The sequence below is a fragment of the Haliotis cracherodii genome, unplaced genomic scaffold, assembly GCF_022045235.1.
Source record: "Haliotis cracherodii isolate W230 unplaced genomic scaffold, xgHalCrac1.p SCAF_9, whole genome shotgun sequence".
In the NCBI taxonomy this organism is placed as follows: domain Eukaryota; kingdom Metazoa; phylum Mollusca; class Gastropoda; order Lepetellida; family Haliotidae; genus Haliotis; species Haliotis cracherodii.
Window position 1 is genome coordinate 12,218,814 of NW_027266343.1, and position 16,678 is coordinate 12,235,491.

Sequence of the window (16,678 nt, forward strand, 5' to 3'; positions counted from 1 at the left end):
ACAAGTAATAATTATGACGAATATGTACAATGACAAATATATATAACATTGATTCAATGATCATGAGGACATAATATAAACGCAGTGGTCCGTGTTCAGAAAGCATACCCCAAGGGAAGGAACCCCTAGTATACCGCTTATCTATAGGAGGGCTACCTTTTTAAGAAATGTTCATATAGCTTCAAGTCTTCACAATGCAGTGTGATAAAGGTTACCATAGAAACGTGAGTTAGTGTCACAAATACAAGTTTGGAACATAATATATATGTAATTATACAAAATGCAAACGTGTAGTCAATTGTTCGACATAAAGAATTTTGTGAAACTGATTTCATATAGAAAATGAGCATTTCAACCGTAACTAAATTGTTTGGTTTGTAAGGAAATGTCATGTTTACGTACTGACATCACAAATATTGTGACTCACAATTTCAACAATGGACGGTTTTAAAAAATCAACTTATTTTTTTTAACTATTAGTCATAGTAGGAAATTTACTTCTTCTGTTAACGTAAACAATGCCTGGTAATCAAAACGTGTTGCTATCCTACTGTTGTCAAGGGTCTTTTAATATACTGTCCTTATTTCATATCGTCAAAATCAATAGTCCTTTTACCATTATGACAGTTCCTGCAGGAGAATGGTTTCTAAGCACGGTCCAATATAATGAAATCTGTTTCCATGGCAACGAACGACACATTATTTGTATCTATTTCTATCGGTTTCCCAGCCTGTAAACCACTAGCTAACCCGGAATCCTCGTCTTACAAAACACGTACATTGCTACTAGAAAAGACTGATCGATCTCATGCTAGTTCAAACATTTCAAACGATTACCACTTTGATGATTTGCAGTCTAAATAGAGCGTCTATTTTTATGGCACAAAAGCAAATTGAATTTCCAAGAATTTGTGAGTTGAAATGTGTTGATGGATCTAGAATGGGGAAAGCACCCTGGTAAAGCTTTCAATAAAGGAGGAGACAGCGTTTAGATTGGGGAATGGCCTGCCAAGACCATCTGTGAAAACATTCTCATTTAATCGCAACTTGAAGTATTTGCCTACGAAATCAGTCTCGGTGTTTGATTATTTTTTTTCACCTGGAGTAAACACTGATAATAAACTTGTGGCGTTTCTATTGATGTACGATGATTGCTGGTTAGCCGAGATTGACTTTAATGAACTTGACAGTAAGAAGATTACTCGAAAAACATTTTTTACAAACATTCCTTTCTGTTTGTTTAATATATTCTTTAAATGAACGCGAATGTAAAAACCAAGAAATATACAAAAGCAAACACAGGAGACTGGTCGTCAGCAAATTATCGTATAAAAGGTACAAATAATATTTTGTAATATTACTTACAATATCATTTCAAGTTTAAACAAACATATGAATATTTCCGAAATTAACATTTGAAATCTAAAGATGCTAAACAATTATTTGATATCACATATAGGAAAATCTGGAATAGATATAAATGAATTACAATCTTTCCTTAACATATTCTCATAGAAATAATTTTTAAGCGATCATTACGAATAATTTTGTCAGCCAACACAATCTCCTATTAATGCACTGATAACTGATTGAAAATCAATAATTATTAATTTTTGAAAATCAATAATTATTAATTGTTTGTTTTCTGTTTACTCCTGGCAAGCCATCATCTATGCAAAGACTTAATAGAGAAGAAGCCATTGACAAGCCGAGACCAACATTTACCTAAATATTTACATAGCGAGCCGTATTGAAGGCCTCCATCGTTAGCACTCTGTAACGTTACGTCACCGTAATGTCCTCACATGGTCACGTAGAATGAAGTCACTGATGATGTTGTCACGTACAAAACGTCCACAAGGGAGGGGACGACCCCGCCCTCACGAGACGCTGGGGTGACGCTGGATGAACATCACACACACCACTTCCTTGCGTCCACTCAACACAAACTACCGGAGCGCCAGAACACACAATATCACATATTCAAGCCGTATACTTTTCACAAAGACCATTTTCCCAGCACTTCAGAATGAAAAGCAATCCACGTGTTATATTTGTTCAATAATTCTGAGAATTCTTCCAACATAGGACATAGGTAGAGACGTACAGCAACTCGCTGTCGGAACATGGGTGAAGGAGAAAGCACTTAAACGCACGTCAACAGTATCTTAGTCCATGTGTGAAGACACGATAGGTAGAGGCTGTACTGTCCACAAACATCAACACCGACATCAACACCAACATCACACTCTTCACATTAGGCTTCTGCCGATCCAGGGCTATTTTACTTGCTCGATTAAGCCAAAACTTTAACATTAATAATCTCTGCGAAACGATTTCCTTTGTAGAAAAATAAATCATTCTTTCTCCTACGAGAATAGTTGCCCTCCTTTGCAAATCCACCTCAAGCAGTTGTTATTCCCCTGCCCTCTAATCTTCTCCGGGCTTGAAAGGATCTGTTTCGAACTGACCACTGCTCTGGCCATTGTTTCCGGAATTTCCCGGTCCGCTCGACCGGACTGTAGCGTGTGTCAACTAAAAACTCCATCACAGCCCGTCCTCAGCTTGGAATACTTGTATCGTTTGAATGGTTTATCATTTTCAAACAGTTCTCGTCGGGTTCAGCCATATAGTTATATAAATTGTTCGGGCTGCGTTTTTTGTCGTTTCTCACTTGTGTTTCCTCGTACTTTAAACGTTCTCTTCTTTTGTAATAAAAATGGAACACTACAACACACACCAACAGTGTTAAGAGGAATGTTCCTACAACTGCTCCAACAATATCAACTATTGTGAAGTATCCTTCCACGGAGTTATGGTCAGCCATAACTCCTAATTTCTTTTCAGCTTTATTAGCCGTCCATCCATAAGAATCCTCCCCAGGCCTGGAGTCGCCACTGATCGGGGGCACGGTGGCTGGGGAGGGGTTCTTGGGGGCTACCCCTGTGGAGGTGGTTTTCTCGGGGGGCCAGACAACGTTGAGGGTGAAGGTTACATTGCCTGCTGGGTTGCTAGCAACGCATTTGAATATAGAGTTGTCCTTTAGGTGAAGATCTGTCACGTACATGATGCCGTCGTTGTCCCTGACGTCGTCCTCCGTGGGAGGGTAGAATGTCTCCGTGGTACCGTCTGGACGCACCCAGAACACGGATGGGGTGGGGTCGCCGCTAGCAGTGCAGGAAAGTTTAGCAAGGTCCACGTCAAACACAGCCTCCACGGTTTTGAACGTCGGCAACTCACATCTAAAGTCCTCAGCTTTGAGCTGTGTGAACATTTTCCCTCTGTTGAGCACTGGCGAACTACATGATGGCACAACCCCGCCTGAAAATACTGACGGATTTCCAGTGTAATATTTGTATAGCCACGTTATTTCACAGTTACAATGGAACGGGTTGTTTCCGAGTCGAAGATGACTCAGATTAAATTTCTGCAGCCACGTAAACGGAAACTGCTCAAATTTGTTTTCATCCAACCATAGCGCTAGAAGTGTCCCATCTAAAGGCCGGAGCACCTCTTTCGATAGATTGACCAAGTCACACCTGTGCATATACAAACCTCGAGATGACAGTCCATCAAACGCCTTGTTAGACAGCTGGATCCCGGGGTTGTCATTCATAAATAAATGTTCCAGATCTAAGCCACGGAATGTGAAGTCTGCAATGAACTCAATATTATTCTTGCTAATGTCCAACCACTTGAGCTTTTTCAGTTCTTTGAATGTATCCAAAGTGATCGTTTTGATCCCGCAATTACTCAAGTACAAATTTTCTAAATTATTCAAATTTGTAAAATTCCTTCGTGAGAGAACTTGGTTCTGAAATTCATTCTCGTTTAGGTTGAGCTCCACTGTGTTAAACGGGATCCCCATGGGAATAGCCGGTAAATGTTTCCTTGAACAATACACATTATTACTATGCTGAGGACAAAAACAATCCTTTGGACAGGCGACACAAAAGTCTATATGGCCGAGTGTTATAAACACCACCAAACACAAACCAAGGTTGGCGTGGAACGTCCACCGTTGTACACACTTCATGTTTCTAAACCAGAATCACATCCTCCGTGGACAAATGACAACACAACAACGTCCAACCTTTCCCATCGCCTCGCACTACATACTGTAGCGCTGTGCCTCTCTCTCGCTCGCGTAGTCTCGTACTGACGGGAAAGCTAGCAGAGCGAGCGCTACACGGCGGTTTATGACAGCGAGCGCCCCCTACCAGACGTTTAGTTAGTCGACATCCCTCAGCCTCTTCGGCTAACGTTACTGCACCGTGTGCTGCAACAGCCCCTCTGACGTCACAACTCCTCCCCTTTTGTGACATGATTGGAGGAGTTTTCATAGGATAAAAGACGATATGTCATGCTAAACCAATATCGAAACAGGTATGCCATGGACTATGTTATGGCGAATGGCGCTAGCGAGGCAACTCAATACATGAGTCACAACTGCGGAGAGAACTGTGATTGAGCGAGTTATGACCGCGTCCTCAGCTAACCCTGGGGGGAGGGGGAGAGAGGTGCTCACCCGGGTGGTTCTTCAGCACCCGCCGTTTAAAGGGGTAGCTGTGCTATCACAGTCACAGCGAACTATTATGCGAGACGTTCAAACCAAATACGAGTTTCACGACATGCCCGATGAGCGTGCGTCGAACAAAGGACTAACATCCCGCAGCCCTCCCACCCCAGACCAAAAAATACACGCACTCCGAGACGCCATATTTGACAGATATAACTCACTGTTTACTTTTCCTAAGTGCCACTATCCCCTTCTTGTCTGTGGAGGTGTTAATTAATTGATAAATTTCTCAGTGTGTGCTGACGAAAACTTACATTGAAAGAACATAATGGCCCCCAACGCGCACCAGTTTGATAGACAGGGAATTATACATCTATATTTAACCATGAGCCAGAATAGTGACACGGGTTGAAAAGTGGTGGTATTTTTCCCGCATTACAAACCCATGTTGAAGGTGTTAGCTTGATAAATGAAAGATCGATATATTAAGGCGACACTATGAATGTCGCATTAATATCCCTGGCAGCTGCCACGCGCATGACGGCCCTCTCCACCACATCACCCTGTGAGCAAACGTCGACGACATGCACGTATTTCCATTACTGCGCTGTCGCACCGATTCATTTCCTCGGTATGAAAAAGCACATATTTACTCACCCTTTCACGGTGTGTAAAGGAAATCCCGAAATTAATGAAAACGTTCTTTCGACACTCTTTTTCGCCTCGGACGATTTATTTTGTATTTTCATTTCAAGCGTTATTTGAGCTCACGCGGGGAATCATTGGACCTGTTGTTGAACCATTATTACACAGTTGGTCAGCACTTAGTGTTTTGCTCATACTTTTCATTGTTTAACTTACATTAATACCAGCCGCATAGTCCGTCACGAATTCGCATAGAGAAGTAGCGTTATAATGAAGTTTTACACAAAAGGTTGTAACTGATGTTATTGCACATACCAACGCAAAAGTCAATGAATTTCAACTCGAATCCCTGGGAACCATTGAAGGTTATTCGAGTTATCCGTAATTCGGGATACCCGTAGTACCAATGTTATATTCCGGACAAGGTAAAGATTAGATGGGCATCATAAAGTTATATTGTTGTAAACGATACGTCGAGTAAATGAAGTTCGAGTAAACAGGGTTCTAAATGTCTCCATACTATGCTTTAGAATTCGTTATATCCGGATAACCTTACTTCACATCCAGTAATAACTGCCACACATCTGCTACGACACACGGAAATATAATAAAGTGTACAGTTAACCTCCTCGAACAAGACGACAGTATAGGAATAATTTATACACTTCACTCCGGATATGTCGAATACAACGGGAGAGCCAAAATCAGGTTTGTAAATGCGTACTTCTTTCTTTACCAAGGCATTGACCTCAACAACTGCTACTCTTTTAATTGCACTTCGCTTTAAGCGATATTTCGTTATATCCGAGGCAATTTTGGTTGGACTTTATTTGATTATCCGATCAGATGATTCATTCACGACTAAAAGTTTGGAAAAGGATTTCCAGAACAACACTCCCTGAACAAACAAGACTCTAATACATATCAATAAAAAGTCAATATGAAAAACAACACCTGTTCGACAATTTGAAAATATGCATCGTCATGTAGAATAATAAATTGTCAATAGGATATCATTATCGGAGAATAATAATATGTCCTAGCACAGCACCTTCGACTTTATTATACTTTATACTTTCAGACTATTTAATGCAAGCAAACTATCAAACAACAAAAAAACCAGCAAACCTAATTCATATTTTAAAAAAAATTCAAATAAGGTCCACCAAAAAATAAAATATAATTTTATTTTTTTTAAATTCCAATGGGGCACATTATTATATGGAATATGTATATGGATACAGCCATTTCTTGAAATATTTCAATACCGTGTTTCGAAGTGGCATTCAAATATATCTTCAGAAAATTATCTTTACCCCAGAAGCTTTGAGTGAAATGATTAAGGGATTTTATTACGTTTAATACATTTTACAAGGTAACTTGAGTTTCATCTTTATATTGAAGAAAAACAAACTAAACTGGCCAGAAAATCGATCACACTCGAATGAATGTCACAAGCCATGAAAACGGATCCATTTATTATGGCAAAGGACAAACATGGAGCCCTCCGCTCTATTCTCAAGCGCTGTGGGCAATGACACCGCCAGTGTAACCTTACACCAACTGTTATGATGTACACATACACTGGGACTCTCGGGTTACACCTCGTTGTACCCATGTTATCAAACTCACCCTGGATTTTCGGTCGCACAAACTCATGAAATATCATATAATTGGACTAAGTTGGAACAGTTACTCTTTGTTTGTGCCAATAGCTTGTGTATGTCAGAAGGTAAACAGATACATATCACATAAGCTGACAACTTGTTCCCGGGCCACGATCGTAACTTGTGGCCACGGATCAGCCTGTCGACTAGGACGCTGACATTCGCTGCGCAGTTGCCTCCCTTTGGCGTGGCAGAATCTTATGATATTGAGTTCGAATCTTGGATTCCCTCTTATAAGGATTCTTCGTTTTTCACCATGATACCCATACTCGTGGATCTCACCAAAGTGGTTATCGTTTAAACTAGACTAACATCAAGTTTCTGAAATGAACATATCTTACCAAAAAATAGTTGTTAAATTATCTATAAAAAATATAATAAAAAGGATCCATGACTCTCTTCATTTTCCTGATACTGCAGAAATCTAGACTTGCCAAACATTATAGACTTGCAAGGGCTGTATTGGATATATTTGTTTTAGGGTCTGTATGACAGACTAAGTTTAAACGTGCTTCGGGCTTTCCTTCCACGTCAGTTTGATACGACGTGACATAACTGAAGTATTGTTCAAAGCACTTTAATTTATGATCAACCCACTCACTCTTACCCTGTGTCTCCAAACTAGAATTAAAGTTACGCATTTAACATCAGCAATATTTTAATTATGAGCGTTGTGGTCTGTTTGGGTTTATTTGGCTGCAACGGTGAAGTTATTTTGATATTTAATATCTGAGAATAATACGAGGCAACATTGTTATCAAATATCTAATTGTATCAAATATCTAATTGTGGGATAGTTCATGTTTTCAGCGCAATACATTATTAATGGCCACAGGAAATAGACACCGAAATCTGTACACTTCATCCAGATTAATGGCTTTACATTTCTTTTCGTCAATACATGCCGCGTTCGTTTCCGTAGCTTTCATGTCTCAATGGTATTTATTGCAATGGGGATAAAATATGATATTTCTCTTACAGCCCATGTGAAGTATTTCATTTCATTATGAAAACGATTTCGACTATATATGATGTCATTCATCATGTTCAACACTATCAGTTAATGATGCTTTCAGTGATATTATTTCATCATTGTTCTTAAGAACCACTGATTTACAAGATGATACTTTGTTGAAATACACTCTGATTACAAAGATATTGATATTTGAGATTGAATGTGAATATTATTTATGCTTATAACAGGATAACTGTATCCATTATTTGCTTGTCCTTTCCGCGAACACCCGCTGTCGTCACTAATTTTCAGTTATCCATTCACATGATTTCTACCGCGATTTTGCCTTTTACGTCCAATGGAATGTTTCGACGGATAATCGAGGCTGGTTATTCACTGGTGCTGACGTGCTGTATTTAGATATTAAAAGGAAAAAGTTTTCATTAAATGTTCAAGTCTTTGAAGAAGCAGTTGGCATAATTTGACTTTTGAAATGCACTTTTGTTTTAGTCGTGTGTTTAGACGGTACTATAATACTGTACATAAGATCACGCGTTTGAAGGACGTTAAAATATCAATTTGGACAGAATGAACTATATATGACCACTGACATTAAACTTCAGCGGAAGGATATTAGTTAATCTGGAGTGATTGGTCCCCGCGGCCCTTGGGAATATCAGAGCGGTCCCAGGTCAACAGATGGGCTAAGGTCAATCAGAGAGTTGACCACGAGCCTCGTGTTGACTATTGCGTGCTTAAAGCAATAACGCACACGGGAGCAGTTTTAATGTCTATTTCCGCGACTACTCAAAGACGTTCAAAGGATGTCTACTAAAGAATATGGTGTTCATTTATCAGCCATCAAAGGTACTAATCCTTTGACGTTCTGCAAACATACGTTAATCCATTTCTATCGTGTTCTTTGTAGTTCGTTCTCTGCATAGGAATAAATTGACATTCTAAGTGTCGTAAATATAGTATGACGTTATGACATGCCAGCTCGTGTCAATTACATGTAATACTTCTGTTTGTGTCAGCTGTCGGTATGGGCTATGCCTGTGGGCTATGTGCAATGTGGTCATAAATCAGATTATGTTAATGATAATGTTGAACATATAAACACGAGCATGTACATTGTAGAAATTAGGAGTGTACAAATGTGTTTACCACCCAATTCAAAGACCATGATACAGTGAGTGAGTGAGTGAGTTGGGTTTAACGCCGCTTTTAACAGTATTCAAGTCATATCACGGCGTGTCAGCTTAATGTGGGAGGAAAGCCCGAGGTGACGCAGGTCTCAAACGTTTACCACTTCGGTGAAACCCACGAGCACGGGTATGGTGCTGACAAACCTAGAAACATAATCGGGGCGAACCGGGATTCGAACCCACAATCATAGGTTTCTGGCGTGCCTAAGGGACGCATATCTGCACAGCGAATCGCGGCGCCTTAGACGACTGGGCCCCCTCCATCATACAGTGTTCAATGATACTTCAGCGTGACACCCGTGAAGATCCGGATCAGAATTGGTCTTCAGCAACCAATGCTTGCCGTAAAAGGTGACTACGCTTGTCGTAAGAGGCGACTAACGGGATTGGGTTGTCAGGCTCTCTGACTTGGTTGGTGCATGTCATCGTATCCCAATTCCGTGGGTCGATGCTCATGATGTCAGTCACTCAAGGACTTCCTGGTCCAGACTTCTTGATCATTTACAGACCGCCGTCATATAGCTGGAATATTGCTGAGTGCGGAGTTAAACAACAAACAAAAAAATTTTACCTGGAAATCCACCAACGCTACATGTCTTTTAAGAATGTTAAGTATTAAGTGTAACTTTATAAATCAAACATGACTCGAAAGATAACCCTGCGCAATGATTCTCTTGGCAAGTCTAGATGACTAAAGTAAGCAAGTCTAGATGTATTCAACAAATCAGTATTAGAGTATATACTTTAAACTTTTTGAACTCGGGAATTCAAAGAAAACAAAAAGTTCCCTGGACTAAATGTTTGTCTTTATAATGGTCGCAAAGGTCTCACCTCGGCACTGTGAAACTTACTTTGTTAGTGGCGGTTGCTGTCGGTGGCGCTTACCCTTTACGCAAACCCATCACCGATTTTCACGGATGATTCATATTTTTTTACCGCTATTTTGCCTTTTACGCCAAAAGGAATCTGGTTCAGCAGATAAACAAGATATGTTATTCTTTGACTTTGGCGTCTATATTATACTACATTTTTAATGGCACACAGAACTTCGAAGTGACATTGTTTGCCTTTGATTCGTATACAGAACATTTATAAATTATGTGTGTACATTTGTAGAGAGACGTTTTAGTAAGGTGTTCCAGCTTTTAGTTGTCGTGTGATATTTCAAAATGACCATATGCTTGTGTGTAATCTGATTTACGACAGCCGTGACGTCACAGATGCATATATCACCCACAGCTTGTCTTTCAGACATATTCCATTCAGGCTGTGACAGCAACAGATGGGCGATATGTACTTGACATGTACATAACGTTAGCATGTGGTGGGAAAACAAACGGGGCCATTGTAATTGTCGGCAATGCAATGCCTCGAGATATGAGTGAGTTGGTGAGTGAGTGAGTGAGTGAGTACGAGCGAGTTTCGGGCGAGCGAGCGAGTGATGAGTGATGAGTGAGTGGGCGGGCGGACGAGCGAGTGAATGAGTGAGTGAGTGAACGAGCGAGTTTCGGGCGAGCGAGCGAGTGATGAGTGATGAGTGAGTGGGCGGGCGGGCGGGCGGACGAGCGAGTGAGTGAGTGAGTGGGTTTGGGTGGGCGGTCGAGTGCGTGAGTGAGTGAGTGAGTGGGTGGGTGGGTGGGTTGGTGGATGGGCGGGCGGGCGGTCGAGTGAGTGAGTGAGTGAGTGAGTGGGTGGGTGGGTGGGTGGGTAGGTGGTTGGATGGGCGAGCGGGCGGGCGAGCGAGCGAGCGAGCGAGCGAGCGAGTGAGTGAGTGAGTGAGTGGGTGGGTGGGTTGGTGGATGGGTGGGTGAGTAAGTGGTTCGGTCTGTGAATGAGTGAGTGAGTGAGTGAGTGGTTCGGTCTGTGAGTGAGTGAGACAATGAACGATTAGCGTCGTATATTGGCAATATTATCTACCGAATGCCACCAGGTAAAGTCAAGCAACTAAATTATTTTGACGTATTTTTTAAAAGTTCGTTTAAACTTGCATAAACAAGAAAAACGTCCCTTAATTAGGGAAATAACACTTCAATTAAAAACATACGAAAGCATAAAATAGTGAAAAATATTTATTCAATGTTTACACATGTATCTACCATTTAATGCATTCTAAAATGCTTACATGTTCATCAATACAATTTTATATGTTGGAATACTGATGATTCAGCCTGTTCACCATCACGCGGCACTGAGATGTAAAAACGCAGTGTCCATAAAGCCAGGCTTGAAATATAAACATAATCGTACAATGGGCCCTGCCCTCAGCAGATATGTGTATGGTTATGGAAAGGATTTTGTCCTTAAATTTAAACAACAAAAGTACACTTTGAGCCCATGGTCACTACCGGTCACACTACAGGTCAACTCACGGCTCAAATTAGGAAACACATGTAACGTCTTGCTAATTTAACCAAGAGATTTAGCTGAGACATTTTCAATCTTATTTTGGCTTGTACATATTAGAGGGTCGTGAAATTCCGACCGACACATTTGTCAACTTATTTCCTTCCGCTTAAATATTTCCTCGTTTCAAGTCCGTAACAGGCCAAGCATGCGGACATATTTTATCGATGTAATATAGATCTGAAACTAACACTTAAACGCCGGCGTCGCCATACTCTGCAGAAACCTGTAAAAGTCAATATTACGTTCTAATTTTATGAAGATACGTATTCTAATATTACGCCGGTCATTCAAAGAGCGTATCGATCACCGCGCTCGTGTGCATACCTCGTGAAACAGGTGGGCCTGGTATAATATTATAGCTATTATACGCCATACAAGTCCTGAATAACAGCCGTTTAGCGAGCAGGCAGGTATGGTTGTATTAATGGAATACACATCCTCGCATATCACGTTTGTTAAAACCAGTGTTTATTCTGCGACATATGTTTATTTTGCAGGCTCGTGATGGAGGGTTTACTTGAAATAGTACGTTGTATGGATCTTTAATTTGGATGCGGAGCCTGGACAGATGCTCCACGTTGATGAATGATAACATCAGGGTGCTGTAGCTCACCTAGTAGTTCGATTAAATATACATGGGATGTGAGTGTTTCATGAGCAACATTGTCTGATGTTTTATGTAATTTGTAACAGAATATAGTGGGTGAGTGAGTGAGTATGTTTTTACGCCGCTTTTAGCAATATTCCAGCAATATCAAGGCGGGGGACACCAGAAATGGGCTTGACACATTGTACCCATGTCGGGAATCGAACCCGTGTCTTCGGCGTGACGAGCGAACGCTTTAACCACTAGGCTACCCGACCGCCCCAGAATGTAGTGAAATATATAGTGAACACCAGATGTCCTGTAGAAAATGTCTGTACCGAGGTCGATATCAGCGCTCCGACAGGTCGTTGGGTACACCAATGAGTCACGATGGTCTCGAAACCTACGCCTACTCGTGTAGGGGAGATAACTCTCATTTCCACTTCTCTAACACATGGAGGACATGGAAGAAGAACGGCATATTGACTTTGATGTCGTAAAAACATAAATGTGTGTGACGTATCACTGTTGAAATCGGCTACGGGAGTCTAGGTTGTATTTGTTTTAGACCTAATCGCAAATGAAATGTGTTCAGAATTTATTTGTCGGTAAGAGCCTTTGTGTCAAATAAAATGAACAAATCAGTCGTATGAAAAGCTATACATTCTAATCACAGAATTGGTGGTTTCGGGTTTAAGATTGAATGAATGAGCGACGAACGAGAGAGGGGGCTAAAATTTGAAAATAATCTCGGCATTGGTGATACGAACTCTGACAGTTGATAATACAAATCACAAGGAAGATTCACAAATACATATCAAACTGAAAGAAACGTAACCAACATTATTCCAATAAAATTGTTTTGTGTTGGACCATTCCATATACCTTTATAATAAAACTAACAAAAATAATAGGATAAAAAAAATTCGAACGTTGAACAAAGTGTAAATAATAATTATTGCATATATTTTTTATAAGAAAACGTCTTAAATCATTTATTACATTGGAACAACTCATCTTAAACTTCGATTGCACATGACGTTATTCACATAATTCCTAAATTCTATCAAACGTCATTCTTTCAAATCAAAATGCAAATCATTTCAGAATAGGGTGCTGGTAAGTATAATTCGATTTACTTATCAGTTATAAAATATAAGCTACAAAAACCCTTTCAATAATCATAAGAAATATGTGATTGAGACTATATCAGAAACATTTACCTATGAATCAAGGATGATACCAGGTGTCACAAACACATGCGAAGGCAAGGCAATTCTTCAACTGAAAAAGACACGGGTTAAAACAGGGAATTAGTTTGGTGAAACCCACGAGCATGAAAATGGTGTTGATAAAACAATCACAATGGAAACATAATCAGAGCAAATCTAGAATTCGACGCAGCCTCGTTGTCATTGTAAAAAACAACCTTAGCGCTAGGACTGCCGTCAGACTATGTAAAAGACGGTCGCTACGACCATAGCTTTGTACAACGGCACCTGTACAGACAACTACGGGTCCTAGCGACTGGGCGTCGGTCGGGTAGCCTAGTGGTTAAAGCGTTCGCTCGTCACGCCGAAGACCCGGGTTCGATTCCGGGTACAATGTCCGAAGCCCATTTCTGGTGTCCCCCCGCCGGGGTATTGCTGGAATATTGCTAAAAGCGGCGTAAAACCATACTCACTCACTCACCCTAGCGACTGGACCTCTCGTGCTCCCAGTACGTAACTGTGGCATTCCGTGTGGGTATAGTCTAATGCATATCTCTGTATTAAGATTGACATGTGTTCCACTTCAGTGTAAAGCAGTACATTTCTAACATGGTATTTGTCAAACAGTGAGCAGATTGTTTGCGTTTTCCGCATACCGTATGCAAGAGGTTGTTTAACAACACGTCAGCGATGTATGGGCAATGTTTGCACATGTTATGTCGTGTAATGTATCCAGACTACAATAATAGTGAAACAGAACTTTCATCTTCGAAAATGAAAATGGATGTTTATGAATGGTTGAACTTTTTCGGATTCATGCGCACGACTTTGTGCTGGATATACGTATGCTTGTTCTAGGGGATAAGAAGTGGGTCAATTGGGTGCGCGATCATGAGTGAGAGAGGGTGTTTTTAAAATATATATATATATATATTTCACATTAGGTGCTACGATTTGACAGCGGACCCCACAGGACCACTAGGCTGGCCTAACGGGTCGTAGTATGTTCAGGCTTAGTAGACTTTGGGTTTAACAACAATATGACGGTGTTTTAGTTGTATCACGATTAGTCTGCTTGTTGTGGGAGGAAATCCCGAAGTGGTGAAGGTCTTAGTCATAACCATTTGGTGAAATAAAGGGATAAAACACAGCAGAGTCGATTTACGATTCCGACTATATCATAAGCATGTGTTTATGAATCACTATGAAATAGAGATCATACCAGGTGTTCGCGAAAAGGTGAGTTCGCGGGTATGGTATTGACTCTTGATACAACTAGAAACACAATCAGGACGAACCGGGATTCTATCATAGGATCCTGGCTCGCCCGAGGGACGCAACTATGCAAATAAATAAGAGCGAAAATACTGATGATGGATGGATGGATGGATGGATGATGGATGATGGATGATGGATGATGGTGATGGTGATGGTGACAGTGATGATGATGATGATTATTTATTTATTTATTTATTTTTATTTTTTTATTTTTTTATTATTATTATTATTATTATTATTATTATTATTATTATTATTATTATTATTATTATTATTATTATTGTACGAATCATAAACATGTGTTTATGACTCACTATCACATAGTGAGGATACCAGGTGTTCCTTAGATGGTTAGTGTATCCTGCCCCACCGGTGTCACCTGTCACCATATAGCCGCCTTAGACTGGTCAACCCGCGCCCCATTGGTCGACTGGCTTACCAGTTGTGGATTAGATCATTCGGGCAAGGATAGAATGTTCTTTGCAGGCCCCAATCCTTATGTACCGTAGGAAATTATATATTATTTTGCAATTGATCAATTATTTTTCTCACGACAGATATGAATATCGGTCGTGAAGGGCGTCCATGGGCGTGTTATCCCCTTCCAGTTATAATGATGAATACGAAGCGTGATGAAAAGGGGCGGGGATCAGTGCTTGTCAACAGGTGCACGTGGCTGATCCGGATCAGTCAACCATCAACGATTACCCTTATATAGAATGTACTTTTCACAAAAGGCATGGATTTAGCCAAGGGCTTTACTGGAGATCTAACCTCCATTTAAGGATATGCTAAGACTCAAACAATCCCCGGAATAAAGTTATGAGGTCAAATATGAATAATGCTATGAAGGACCCTAGGGAACTATGGAATTGTCAAGTCTGGCTAGAGCTGAAAAGCTGCTATATTTGAGAAGGGGATGCGAAAAGGATATTGGAGGTGAGAAGGGGATGAGTAAAGGCTACTGGAGGTGAGAAGGGGATGAGTAAAGGCTACTGGAGGTGAGAAGGGGATGAGTAAAGGCTACTGGAGGTGAGAAGGGGATGAGTAAAGGCTACTGGAGGTGAGACGGGGATGCGAAAAGGATATTGGAGGTGAGAAGGGGATGAGTAAAGGCTACTGGAGGTGAGAAGGGGATGCGAAAAGGATACTGGAGGTGAGAAGGGGATGAGTAAAGGCTACTGGAGGTGAGAAGGGGATGAGTAAAGGCTACTAGATCTGAGAAGGGATGAGTAATGGCTACTGGAGGTGAGAAGGGGATGAGTAAAGACTACTGGAGGTGAGAAGGGGATGAGTAAAGACTACTGGAGGTGAGAAGGGGATGAGTAAAGACTACTGGAGGTGAGAAGGGGATGAGTAAAGACTACTGGAGGTGAGAAGGGGATGAGTAAAGGCTACTGGAGGTGAGAAGGGGATGAGTAAAGGCTACTGAAGGTGAGAAGGGGGTGCGTAAAGGATATTGGAGGTGAGAAGGGGATGAGTAAAGGCTACTGGAGGTGAGAAGGGGATGAGTAAAGGCTACTGGAGGTGAGAAGGGGATGAGTAAAGGCTACTGAAGGTGAGAAGGGGATGAGTAAAGGATATTGGAGGTGAGAAGGGGATGAGTAAAGGCTACTGAAGGTGAGAAGGGGGTGCGTAAAGGATATTGGAGGTGAGAAGGGGATGAGTAAAGGCTACTGGAGGTGAGACGGGGATGAGTAAAGGCTATTTGTGCTGAGTAGGGGATGCGGAAAGACTACTAGGGCTGAGAAGGGGATGAGTAAAGGCCACTGGAGGTGAGTAGGAGATGAGTAAAGGCTACTAGATATGAGAAGGGATGAACGTAGGCTACTTGTGCTGAGTAGGGGATGCGGAAAGACTACTAGGGCTGAGAAGGGGATGAGTCAAGGCCACTGGAGGTGAGTAGGAGATGAGTAAATGCTACTTGTGCTGAGTAGGGGATATGTATGGGCTGCTAGAGCTGAAAATGGGATGGGTTTAGGCAAGTAGAGCTGAGAAAAGATTAGTAAAGGCTACTAGTGCTGAGTAAGGGATGAGTAAAGGCTGCTAAAGCTGAGTAAGGGATGAGTAAAGACAACTAGAGCTGAGTAGGGGATGAGTATAGGCTAGTAGAGCTGAGGAAGGGATGGGTATAGGCTACTAGAGCTGAGTAAGGGATGGGTATAGGCTACTAGAGCTGAGTAAGGGATGAGTGTAGGCTACT

At 41.2% G+C, this 16,678-nt stretch overlaps 1 protein-coding gene across 1 annotated transcript; it reads right to left on the reverse strand.

Annotated features, from left to right (window-relative positions):
* Nucleotides 1-527: 527 nt before the first annotated feature.
* On the reverse strand, nt 528-4,290 carry LOC139452197 (leucine-rich repeat and fibronectin type-III domain-containing protein 5-like). Its single transcript, XM_071233578.1, has one exon. It carries the CDS (start codon nt 4,034-4,036, stop codon nt 2,561-2,563), a length of 1,476 nt encoding a protein of 491 aa, XP_071089679.1. The 5' UTR covers nt 4,037-4,290; the 3' UTR covers nt 528-2,560.
* Nucleotides 4,291-16,678: the final 12,388 nt, after the last annotated feature.

Bases quoted from the DNA above. Each gene is read 5' to 3' on its own strand.
- LOC139452197 (XM_071233578.1), bottom strand. From the start codon at position 4,036: ATGAAGTGTGTACAACGGTGGACGTTCCACGCCAACCTTGGTTTGTGT.